The following is an 11,832-nucleotide window of genomic DNA, read 5'->3' as shown; positions in this document are numbered from 1 at the left end:
AATCCTGGAATAGCATAAGCTGATTATGAAGAATATAAGGTATAAGCAGCAGTCTTTATTATTAAGAACTATATAGTTCAGTAGATAATATAAGTTGACTACGGAGAGAGTGTAACTATCTAGGGTAATGAGGGTGTATATATAATGCTTACGCTCTGCGCACTCTGTGCGCTCTGTGCGCTCTATTGGCAGAGCTAGCAGGGCCGACAGGGCCAGCAGGGCATATTACATGACTTAGTCTTATTCTCCCACGGATCCTTCTAAGTGTTCAATGAGTGTGGTGAGTCGTATCCGTGCGACTCGTGACCGGTTCCTTCTAAGGCTGTGTCTAACAATAGTTTCTAAGTATATATCTTTAATTAGATAGTACTAACTCTAAAGAATTTATCTTAAATAATATCGTAGAGAGTACTATTATAAAGAAGATAATCTTCTTATTTAGAAACTACTTTACTCTTCTTTATAACTACTAGCTCTTTTTAATATTTATTAGTCTAATCTAATCTTAGTTTAAAGCTATATTATAAATATTATCTTAAATCGTTAGATTATTAGTTAATAAAACTAGAAAGATTAACTTACTTATTAATATCTATACTTTAGTTTTGGTTGTTGATTTTAGACTTATATACTTTAGCTGAATAAGAGCCTCTTAAGTATCACTAGCTTAGATCCTCGGTCGAGCGTAGAAGAGGTTAGTCGATTGGTGCCTACCTAGGTAGATCGAGGCTAGGTTAAGTCCTTAAGATGCTCCTTCCATTTAGTATCCTAAAGAGTGAGAAGTGACTGTCAGGTGAGAGGTCAGCAGGAGGCAATGCCTCAGATTGGAAAGAGCTCGCCCAAGCCCATCGTCCTGTGGTATTTCTCGGAAGTATTGTCCTTAGCTGTTGTTTTCCCCTCTCTCCTCCTCTCTCCATTCATCACATTATGCGGAAGCAAATGGGAGCACACTATTTCTAAATCGTTATAATCAGCTTTCAAATTACACTTGGATCAATCATGGCCCCTCAATTGACTCCTCTCAACCACTGGCCAAGCAGCTCTCGCTGGGCGTGATGGCAACCTCTCCTCCAAGCTTACAAAATTCTCCAGTCTGTGAGTTGAGGATTTGAAGAGCTTGGTGATTAGCAAAGAAAACGCATTGGAATAACCAAGAGCGGCTAATCGTAAAGCCAAGCAAGACCTTTGGCAGGAGCGAGACCTAGCTCTGTCCAAGTCCGAATCACCCCCTAGCATTCAATATATTTTCCTGATATCGGACTCCATCTGGCATGTCCAACCTTGCACATGCCACGAAGGCTTATTTCTGCAGAGCATAATTTGCGTTTGATCAAAATATATGTAATAGACTTCCTTCTGGAAGGTTTGGGCCGAAGGGCAGTTTGTCTAAAAGAGTTCGTTGAAGGATAGGGCGGTCTTCGAGCAAGAGGAGAGAGCCACCATAAGGCTTGCTCTCAATGGCTGTGCCCGTGGTCTGGGCTAACATCCTAGTTGGCGTATATACAAACTCGTCTATGTCTTAGTCCTCGTCCGCTTCCTCACTTTAAGACTTGACCTGCCTAGCTCTTGATAAAACCTGGTGAGTGCCATTCTTAGGGTGTGGAGGGGTGACGTTCGGGGATGAGCGTAGAGGAGATTTAGTAGGCTTGGAGAGCTGGAGTTTACTGACAGCAGTCCCAAATGGGGAGCTGCCAAAGATCAGATCTAGTAGGGGGGAGGAGCAAGATGAGTGGGGCTAACCAGCTGAGGAGGGTTGAAGGAGAGAAAATTCGAGTCTCGAGCAGCGGAAGTTCTGCCGAGCGTGAGATTGACGTCGAGAATTCATTCATGTTGCCGTCGGCAGGAACATCATCATCTCATTCTGGTGGAGGGCACAATAAATAATATGCTATTTGCTCCTCCAGCGGCGGCAGCGGTGGCTCGCTGCAGCCACAGAGAAGTCGGCCTTAATGAACCATTCTGACGCCTTTGGCCTGACTTCAGAATACATACACGTCCGGAAATTCTCACTGAAACAGTCTCTCGATGCACTCGGTCACTTTGGTTAGAACATGAAATGGATCGTGACGCTCGATTCGGTGAAGTGGGTTCCATGACCCGCTCTCGGACAACGACTTTGCGTGGCCCAGAATGCTTTGGACAAGAGGGAAGTGTCCCGTACAACCTGAACCATTCGATTCGCCGGGGCCGGGCGAGGTCAACGATACTACTTGCACATGAAAACACCACTGGTCGTCAAGATCCCCTCCTTCGAGAACATTTGAGAAGCATTTCCAATATTGAGGTGGGGAATCCCTGGACCAATCAAGCAGGTTTCCTAGCCTAAATCGTTTCGATAGTCAAACTATACAGTACGTAGATTGTAGAGAGACAGAGAGAGGCACGTCGACCATGTTGAAAGGGGTCTCGGTGCCGTCTCTTCCATAGGTAATTTCTGCATACCTACGTGGCTATCATCACCTCATCACCTCCTCTTTGCTGTCTCTGATTCCCATATCCTAATACGAGCAATCTAACTAGAATGCATCTGAGCGCGAGATATTGCGGGCCAACCCTGGGCGCAAAATTGGCGCCACGACAAATCTTTCATTGTTTTTGGTTCTTTCTCTTCATAAAATCGTTTCCTCGTTAAATCTCTCGTCTATGCTGGGGGTATCATGTTGAAATGAGCTGCTCGCTCTTCATGCGTGGGGTATCATGTTGAAATGAGATGCTTTTTCTTTAGGTTGCTCCTTGTTGTAGCCCCATCCTCACGCCTTCCCCAGTGGTTTTGTTGAAATGAAACGCCCTGCGAACTCCAGTCCTGCCGGGCCCATCCAAATTAGCTGAGTTGGTTATGCCTTGCACCAGTATAAGTCAAAAACCAAAGGCAAGAAAAATCCGACACCTGACTAATCTCAGTTGGTAAGAGCCTCTCCGCTGGCCTTGGAAGGGACTTTGTTTTGCTCTCCATTTGTAACGCTTTTCTCGGCGCTAGTGACGGATGCATCGCCATCCAACACATGTCTAGTTCCATTTCCGGGATGGTCTGGAACAGTATCTTCGACGACCACATCAAGATCCTGGGCCTCCAGACCCTCAAACACCTTGAAGATCTCGTGATTTTGATGGAAGTCATTGTTGACAATATTGACAAGGTAACATTCATCCATGATCTTCTCAATCAACTTTCTGCTCCCGGATCCGGCGGGATAGCACTTCGCCCAGTCTTGCCCAAGACGGAAAGCTTCGTCTTTCCATGCTAAAAAGGACACAGTTTCCACGATGGTTGGCTGCACAATCTCCCGGTTTGGAAAGATGCCCCAAGTGACGGCGTTTGGACCTTCATCTTTGGTGTTTGTGTACAGTTCACCTTTCCGATTCACTGCGTAATATGTGAGATTTTTGTTGGCATCGAGTCGTTCCATGATTGTCTTGAACATGGAAGGGAAGATAAGCAATTCCAGGTATGCTTTCTGGTACACCCAGCCGCCGGCAGGACCCCATCCATAAACCGGGTGGGTGGAGGACGCACCATCCACTGCTGGCTGGGAATTGATGGTCAAAAATCCATGCTTGTTCAACTTCAAGAGATCATCCTTGATGCTGTCGGCTTCGGCGGAGATGGCAGCTTCGCTCCATGGTAGTCGGTCCAAGTCGCCCTGCAAGAAGCGTACAAATAGACCTGTAACGTCGCGAAGTGATCTTGGTTTGCCCCATAACTTGATGTTGGCTTCGTTTGTGCCCTTCAACCCGGTGCCGTAAGCATCCAGTTCTCCGAAGGCAGGAGATCTGCTATCGCCCCAACGACCGTTGGGGAACTCATCCCAGTCCGCTGTCCGGCTGATATAAGACGCGTTGCGATTTCTCCAGAAAATTGGCCTGACTGTCTCATCCCGGCGGTTAAACCCCAGAGACTGTCGCCAGGGCAGTGGTTTTTCAAGGCGCATTCCGGAAGTTTCCGGCGTCAGGGACAAGTCCTCCAGAACCATCCGCGTAGCTTGGGCCAGATTCATTGTGTAAAAGTGGAGGTGTAGGATTCCTACGTCCAGGATTTTCCGGCACATGTCGGCAACCAGATCTTTTCCGATTGCCCTGACAGCAGCATCATCGTTTTTGACCGGCTCCAAGGCATCGAACCACTCAGGAGGGACATGACATTTCGTCCAATTAGCCCGTCTCACAAACGCGGCATAGGTTTGGATGGGCATGATTCCGGGAAGTATCGGAACATTGATTCCTCGCGCCCGGCATTTCTTCACCCAATTAAGAAAAACATCGACGTCGTAGAACATTTGCGTGATGACAAAACTAGCTCCGGCATCGACCTTCTCCTTGAGATGGTCGATCAGCAGGTCCACGTCCCGCTGGTCGTCGCAGCCCTCGGGATAGCCAGCAACGCCAATATCGAAATGGTCACTGTATCTTGCTTTGATATATTTGACCAGATCCTTTGCATACCTGAAACCACCTTCTTTTGCTTCCCATTTTTCCTGGTCTCTGGGCGGATCTCCACGGAGTGCCAGGATATTTGTGCAACCAGCTTTGTATGCGCGACGAAGGGCCTCGTCAACTTGATGTCGTTCCATGTCCGTGCAGGTCAAGTGCATGCAGGTTTCCAATCCATAGTAATTTTGAGTAGCATTGACCATCTCACAGGTCAATTGGGAATGTCTTCCGCCTGCGCCCCAGGTGATGTCAATGAAAGCCGGCCCCAAATTATGCATGCGGTCCATGCGGTCGTACAGATTCTGAACGCCCTGAGCTGTCTTGGGAGGGAAGAACTCGAAGGAGAAGGTCGGCTTGTTCTGCTGGTGGGCCAGCGCAAGTTTTTTAGAGATATGCATGTCGGAGATTTGGCAAGGGAAGAAAACGAGGGAACAAGTGTAGGAAAAGCGACTTCAATAAAGAATGAGGAGGATCAGACAGTCTGGAAAGAACGTTTGTTCTCAATGATCCTCTGTGCTCCTGTGTGACGGTGTACGCAGTGACGGTGTAGCACGTTGTCCTCCTCCGAACCCAAACCGAGTCAACCGAAATATCGGTTGCGAGCCCACCTATCGGCCAGTTCTCGCTGCATTGGGGGGTGGATGTTCAGAGGAAAGATGATCCTGCCAACTAATCTTGGCTCAGCAGAAAAATGAAGGGATTTGAGAAGTGAAAAAGCAATTTCGACATGCTGCCCACCCCGCTTCAGGACGAGGGTGATGCCGCCCTATGCTTCACCGCCTTTGCTGACCGCCACGGATCCGGAGAATTAATCTTCCGAGTCACATGAGCCAACCCCTGGTCGTCATTTGTGTTTATTCTGCCCTACTTGTTAGTACCCAGTAGTAGCCCTAGGTGCCACGTGACTTCACGTGATCTCTTAGCCTGGCTGCATCCACAGATACTTGGCGCCTGCGCTCCACTGTACTTGGTACAAGTATCCCGTACGGGGTACCGAGTAGCTCACAACAGGATACCCTGGTCCTTGCTCTGGCGCCTCCAGATGTCGCGCGGTGCCAAGCCCTACAGCAAACACTAATCCTATTCTGGAGGCAGCCGTGGTGGAGATGGTTTCCCCTCTGCAGCCCTCTGTAGCTGAACCCCTCGTTTGCTTGGAGGAAGAAAAGTTTGCTCTTGGCAGGCACCGTCACTGCAGAGCGCGACTCAGATCTCGCTTCTGACCAATTCACGATACCCTCAGTCCCGCAGGATCCTTTCAAACGGACGACTTCTCCCACGCTGCGCTCTCAACCATGGCGGCGGATACATCCTACAAAGACGCTCTGCTCACTCTGCTCTTGAAGGCCTCTGCTCTCTCCTTTGGCACCTACACTCTCAAGTCTGGCCGCATCTCGCCCTACTTCTTCAACTCTTCCCTTCTGCACACTTCGTCTCTCCTAGACGCTCTCGCACGTGGCTTTGCTTCAGTGCTAACTTCTCCTCCTTTCTCCCTTCCCCTTGGCACCGAAGAAGCTGGCGCAGACGCAGATGGCTCGTTCGCCCCTCATTTTGACGTCGTCTTTGGTCCGGCATACAAAGGAATCCCGATGAGTGCGATAGTGGCCAGAGAGCTGTTTTTCGCTGGAACGCATTTTGCGGGTGTTTCGTATGCATACAACAGAAAAGAAGCAAAGGATCATGGAGAAGGAGGCATCGTCGCCGGAGCGCCGCTCAAGGGCAAGCGAGTGATCATTGTGGACGATGTCATGACTGCTGGCACTGCCCTGCGCGAAGCCGTCTCCATCATCAAGGCTCAGGGTGGTATTGTGGTTGGGGTGGTTCTCCTTTTAACCAGACAAGAACGTGTCTCCGATGCAGAGCCGAGAAGTGCTATGAAGGTGGCCGAGGACGAGCTAGGTGTGCCTGTGAGGGCTGTGCTTACGTTCCAAGACTTGCTCGAAGCTATCGAGGCTGGAAAGGTCGAGGGAGCCGGACAGGAGCAACTCGAGCTCATGAAGGACTACCGGGAGAAATATGGAAGCAAAGACTGAAGCTGGAGATATATCCAGACGGGCCTTGACTTTGTCACATTCATGGAGGATAGATGTAATATTTGGACCGCTCCCGACTCACATATTGACGACGACAGGTTTGTGAATCTATGGCATTTGGGGCCGCCTTTTCATCAGAGATATTCCCTCTATCATTCTGGAATACTTGTCGGCCCAGGGCTCCGAAAACAAGAGGGGCCCAATAGGGGCTCATGAGGACGTCTTCCCCGTCGTCCTTTGCGTGATAGCTATGAGAACCTCGTCCTCATTGCCCCATCCTTCCCCTCTCTTCCAGCCTCTTTTCTCTCTCTTTCTCGCCTTCATCCCGGACGCACCCGTCGCACTCGTCGCACTTCCACCCGACACTACCTGAGGCGATGGCGCTAGGCGATGGCTGTCCACGATATAATATTGATCCACAACTAGGCAAAGGAGACGGCGTGCTCCAGGGGCGCATAGTGCGAGCTCACGACTGTCCCATGGCAGCCATACAACATCTTCTCATTTCCCAGGCTGTCGGTATCATCCTACATGTTTTGGGACAAGTACCGCTCTCGCCTCGTTTTTGCTTCAGGCGTACGGAACGCGCAATGCGACACCACGCAAAGTGCCAAAGTTGAGGAATGCCATCAGATGAATGCCTCCCCAGCCGAGATCTAGTCTTTGGAATATATATATAGGATTCGGTCAAAATAACAGCCAGATCAGAGACCCGCCGATGCACCTGGTACCACTTGTCGGCGGAAACAGAGGCTTAGAAGAATCCACCGGATACGGCTACAGCGAGAAGACTAATGAGCTTTTCACATGTGTACAGGGAAGATCAATCTCTTTGTGTTCGAAACCATTTTTGATTCGTGTCACCCCGATATTTTTCGAGGTTGGCGATAGTTCAATTAATGACAGTTCATCCAAGCTGCGTCAAAGATAGCCGTGGCAGTGGTGTCAACTTGCACATCTTCAATGAGAGGGACCAGGAAAGTGATATTTGTCGAGTCCTGCGCTGGAGATACAGCTAGATAGTTTCTTTCAAGCGGCAACGTCACTTGTCCACCCACCTACACTTTCTCAGTGTGCACCACCTCCGTGACGTTGACGTCTTCGCCCGCAATCTTCTTCAGCTCCATTTGTTCCTCGACAATCCCATGTCCGTCCTCGGTCAGATGCACGATGACCTCGTCGCCAAACAGCGCCCCGATCTCCTCCACGGGGATCTGCTTCGTCTCTGGTATGTAAAAGTACACGATGACGGTGGAGATGAGGCAGAGTCCCATGTAGAGGAAGTACATGCGGTATTTTCTGTCCTCGGGAATAAAGTGGTTAGCGAATGCATAAATGGCAATTCTTCCCCTGTGGCTGAGTGGCCGTTCCTCGCACAACCTACGATCCTCAACCCCACTGGGGATCGGGGTAAGCTTGAAGATAGAGCAAGTCGATACTTACATGTTCTTAAACGCCAGCGCTGAGGGCGTGGTGTATGTAATCGCACCCACAAAGTACGAAAAGAAACCCAGTCCAATCCCTCTACCTCGAATGTTTGTCGGAAAGATTTCGGACATCCAGATGAACGACGGACCATCGACGCACTGGAACATGACGATGTAGACATAGATGATCAACACACAGCCTGCCAGCCCCCCTTTGTTGTCCGTGCCGAGATATTGCCATTGGAGGATGCCTTCGAGGAGGAGGCAGACGGCTAGCGCTGGGAACCCGATGACTGTTTCGCGGGGATGAAAACGTCGTTAGCATGACTGGTGCTGGAGAAGGGGAATGAAGAACCATACGGAACATTGTTCGACGACCGACTCTATCGACAGTAAAGATGGCGATCGCGACACAAGTGGTACCAATCGTGGTATAGACCGCTATTCCAAGAGTCAGCTCAGATTCTTTGCGCAGCTTCGTGGTAATAGTTTCAACCATATAGGAGCAATGGCATGACGCCACTCATTCCCAGGCTGGTAAAGATCAGGACAAGGAAGTTGGCTATCCCCAAAATCTAGTCCACTTCGTCAGCCGAACGTTACTGAGGCAGTTAAACTGGGGAATACTTGCGCCAGTGGATTGGGCCGCGAACCTAGAATAGGAAGCTTAGCGCGAATTCCAGCACGCTCGATGGACGACTCACTGAATGAATAACGTGAGCAAGCTTCTGTGCCGCCACGAAGGTTTTCTAAACATTTCAACGTATCCAGCTTTTTGCTCCTTGTCGAATTCCACCTGTCTCACGATCTGTATGTATTCGGCGTGTGCTGCCGAATCCGCTTCATCGCCGGGATCGTGATGGATCTTTTGAAGCACTTCCCATGCTTCGCCGGCTCTGTTCTTTAGGCAAAGGTATCGGGGGGACTCTGCAGGGCGGTCAGAATGCCCACCCTGTCACTGACGGAAGCCAGGCGTACCTGGGATGAAGGGCAGGCCCAGGAGAAGGGCCACTGGCCCAACACAGGCAAGTGCCAAAGGCACTCTCACTTGGACATTAAAGGTTTTTGCATAGTAAGTTCCGATAGAGATCCATGCGCACCTGTAAGGCAATCAGCGTTCGTTCCCTGCATGTCAAGAAGCATGAACATACACAACATATCCCATCCCGAAGCTCAGCGTTGTGAGCCCACTGAGCAAGCCTCGATGACGAGGAGGTGCAACCTCCGTCAAGTAGAGGGGAACAAGGCAAATGAGCATGCCGAGACCGAAACCATGCAGCAAACGAACAGTGATGAGCATACCGATTGCGACGGAGCCAGTGATCAGGGCAGCTCCGATCAACGAGGATATAGCAGCGATCATGAAGGCTTTCTTTCTCCCAATGACATCGACGAGCCAACCTTGAGCCAGAGCGCCGATTGCCAATCCGAAGTTGAAGAGAGCATTGATTGCTCCTAGGATGCTGGAGGAGGGTTAGAGCATTGATGAGGACGAGAATGCAAGATACTTGCTTAGCGGTGTAATTGCTAGTTGCTGCCAGAAGATCAGTCACTACATGAGGAGTAAGGGCTGATAAAACTTGCGGTCAAGATCGAAATACTCGTAGAAGGAAGGCTGCCCTATGCTGGTGACAAATATGGCAAAACCGAAGCCATAGCTGTAGCCTCCCCAGGAGACGACCAGACAGATAGCGATGTTGTACCACGTAAGTTTGCTCATCTTGCATCACAGGGAGGTTGTAATCAGGTGACGGGCGTTGAGAAAGTACTTGCGACAGAGATGTCTCGATAGACTCAACAGCAGTCCATCACACTTTATATCCCCGAGAAAACCAGCCGCGAAGCACGAGTATGTATAGAGTCCGAACCCACTCTACCTTCAAACCGAGACAATACAGTACCCCAGACTTTGATAGCTCGGCTCCCACATGAGCTCCATGGCCCATGGGACAAGATGTGGGGACATGAATTTTGCGTTGTTCTAGGTCGGTCTTCCAACAGCCTCAGCATGTCTGGAAGGTCTGCGACCAATTCATCCCAAGTCCTACTCAAGTCTGTCATTGGGACAAACGATCGGGGAGCTCCTGTGACCCTGAGATATCGAATGGGAATGCTGTTGATGGCGACTTTAGTTTCTGACATTGCATTCCTAATTCTGACATTGTTGCTGTCAGAAACGAAGAGCCACGGCAAAATCGTCGGCTATGCAGAGACAGGGGGGATCGGTGAACTGTACTCGGTATTCCGTTATTCCTACTTGCCTATCCGCCAAACGCCGCATTCAAATACAGGTGGTACGGTCTGACAAAGTAGAGTGATTCACTGTCAGATCGCAGATACCGTTCATTCACATTAAGTATAATGGTTGTCGTTAGGAATAATAGTTCTCTGTCATTTATCCCATACTGCCAATTATATTTGACATAGTGGCCGCTTTGACGTTACTGCGCACTTTATTACAGGCTTGGAGAAGGGTTTAAGCATTACATTTCAGCCTGGTGAGGCGCGTTAGGCGGCGGATAAGTCCTTGTTACACTTGAATTACTAAAACGACGTTAAGGATTTTGGTATGTGCTTTCGCGTAATCGAGGTTGTGGTTATGGACCAAGGTACCTATGATCCGACGAATGACTCTATATGGTATGGTGGTGAGTGTGAGTGATTTAGCATGAAACGCTGGCGAGGCTGAAAATATCAGACCATCACATCGATGCTGTGCTGCCTGAGAAAGCCCAAGGCTCCGTCCTCTCAACCATTCCCAACATGATGGACAATCGTCGAACTTCCCCCGTCGCGTCGCTTATTACAACTCGTCTTTCCTCGTTCCCGCGTCTGAATTCTTTGATTTCACACAGCCACTGCCCTCTTTCTCACATCCTCCAGGACAATCCCCGTCTGCAAATTGCCATCTGAACAGCTCCTCAGTCTCATTCGCCAGCACTCCCCCCAGGATCCGCGTCCGGTGCGCAGACAGTCGACCGACACTCCGGGAGAAGACCTCTCTCGAGCGAATGACGATTTGAGGCCAGTCGTACGATCGGAGAGTGGGGATCGACGTGGAGAAGATGTATTCGCGGAACCCGCCGTAGATGATTGCGGAGGAGCACTTCAAGCAAGTTTGCAGATGTCAGAGACGCATTTGCTCAAGGGAGATTTAACCCCCGGAAATGTTCGGAAGGTCACAGATGGGGAAATCCTGGGGCATCTTACCATAGGACACGCCTCGGCCGTGGTATACAGACTCAAATCACCCATTGCGCTCAGCGCCTCAGGTCCAGAGAGCTTGTATTGCCCATCAGGATCAGTCAATATTCGGCTGCAGTTGTTAATGGCTGCTATTTCGCCTTTCAGCAAGTCAGCACGGCGTTCTATTATATCGCCAGGTGGTGAGAATCCAATGCGTTTTGATGGAACGCTGGACACGAGAATGAGAATTAGAATACAGGGGACGGGGAAAACATCTGCCCTTTATACAAGGCCGTAACCCACGACCGGGCTTCTCGAAACTCTGGAAAGTAACAAGAGAGAAGACCCATCAAAGCCATGCTCTCTTTACCGCTGGCACGAAACCGACCACTTAGGCAACTCACCGTGCAAGGTCGGATTTCCATCCCTCACCATTGAATTTGCACCGATGCACACTTCCTGGCCCAGCTGGATCTCAGCCGTTCCCGTCTCGGACGCAGTGTGATTGACGACGACTGCCCCGAAGGCCGCAAATGGACAAGGGCTACCCTCGTTGATATCCGCCAGGGCCCCGATCGCACGCCGCATCCAGTGCGCCCGGGTCGAGAAAGGGAGCGGGTCGGGGCTGAGGTCACTGTCGACTCTTCCACCGGTGTAGCAGGGGTTGGAAGGGTCGTAGAGATCACAGCCGTGGGATTCGGCTGAACATGAGAGACAGAGGGGAAGGAGGGCCCAGACGATAGAGGATAGCTGCATATTTC

At 50.1% G+C, this 11,832-nt stretch overlaps 4 protein-coding genes across 4 annotated transcripts; 1 reads left to right on the top strand and 3 right to left on the bottom strand.

The window, feature by feature from the left end:
* Positions 1-2,897: 2,897 nt before the first annotated feature.
* Z519_04332 (methylenetetrahydrofolate reductase) lies at positions 2,898-4,826 on the bottom strand (the record flags this gene model as incomplete). Its single annotated transcript, XM_016762078.1, has 1 exon — positions 2,898-4,826. The coding sequence occupies one exon, from the start codon at positions 4,824-4,826 to the stop codon at positions 2,898-2,900; it is 1,929 nt and encodes a 642-aa protein (XP_016622416.1).
* An 894-nt stretch (positions 4,827-5,720) lies between these two features.
* Z519_04331 (orotate phosphoribosyltransferase) lies at positions 5,721-6,458 on the top strand (the record flags this gene model as incomplete). The annotated part of the gene is made up of 1 exon (XM_016762077.1): positions 5,721-6,458. One exon carries the CDS (start codon positions 5,721-5,723, stop codon positions 6,456-6,458), a length of 738 nt encoding a protein of 245 aa, XP_016622415.1.
* Positions 6,459-7,516: 1,058 nt separating this feature from the next.
* Positions 7,517-9,605, bottom strand: Z519_04330 (uncharacterized protein; the record flags this gene model as incomplete). Its single annotated transcript, XM_016762076.1, has 8 exons — positions 7,517-7,757; positions 7,902-8,178; positions 8,246-8,407; positions 8,513-8,538; positions 8,590-8,812; positions 8,864-8,985; positions 9,037-9,348; positions 9,442-9,605. The coding sequence occupies 8 exons, from the start codon at positions 9,603-9,605 to the stop codon at positions 7,517-7,519; spliced, it is 1,527 nt and encodes a 508-aa protein (XP_016622414.1).
* Positions 9,606-10,688: 1,083 nt separating this feature from the next.
* Z519_04329 (uncharacterized protein) lies at positions 10,689-11,827 on the bottom strand (the record flags this gene model as incomplete). The annotated part of the gene is made up of 3 exons (XM_016762075.1): positions 10,689-10,991; positions 11,096-11,229; positions 11,476-11,827. The coding sequence occupies 3 exons, from the start codon at positions 11,825-11,827 to the stop codon at positions 10,689-10,691; spliced, it is 789 nt and encodes a 262-aa protein (XP_016622413.1).
* Between the last annotated feature and the right edge of the window lie 5 nt (positions 11,828-11,832).

Source organism: Cladophialophora bantiana, assembly GCF_000835475.1.
Source record: "Cladophialophora bantiana CBS 173.52 unplaced genomic scaffold supercont1.5, whole genome shotgun sequence".
Classification (NCBI taxonomy): Eukaryota; Fungi; Ascomycota; class Eurotiomycetes; order Chaetothyriales; family Herpotrichiellaceae; genus Cladophialophora; species Cladophialophora bantiana.
Note: the sequence above shows the minus strand (reverse complement) of the source record. Positions and strands in the feature narration are given on the sequence as shown.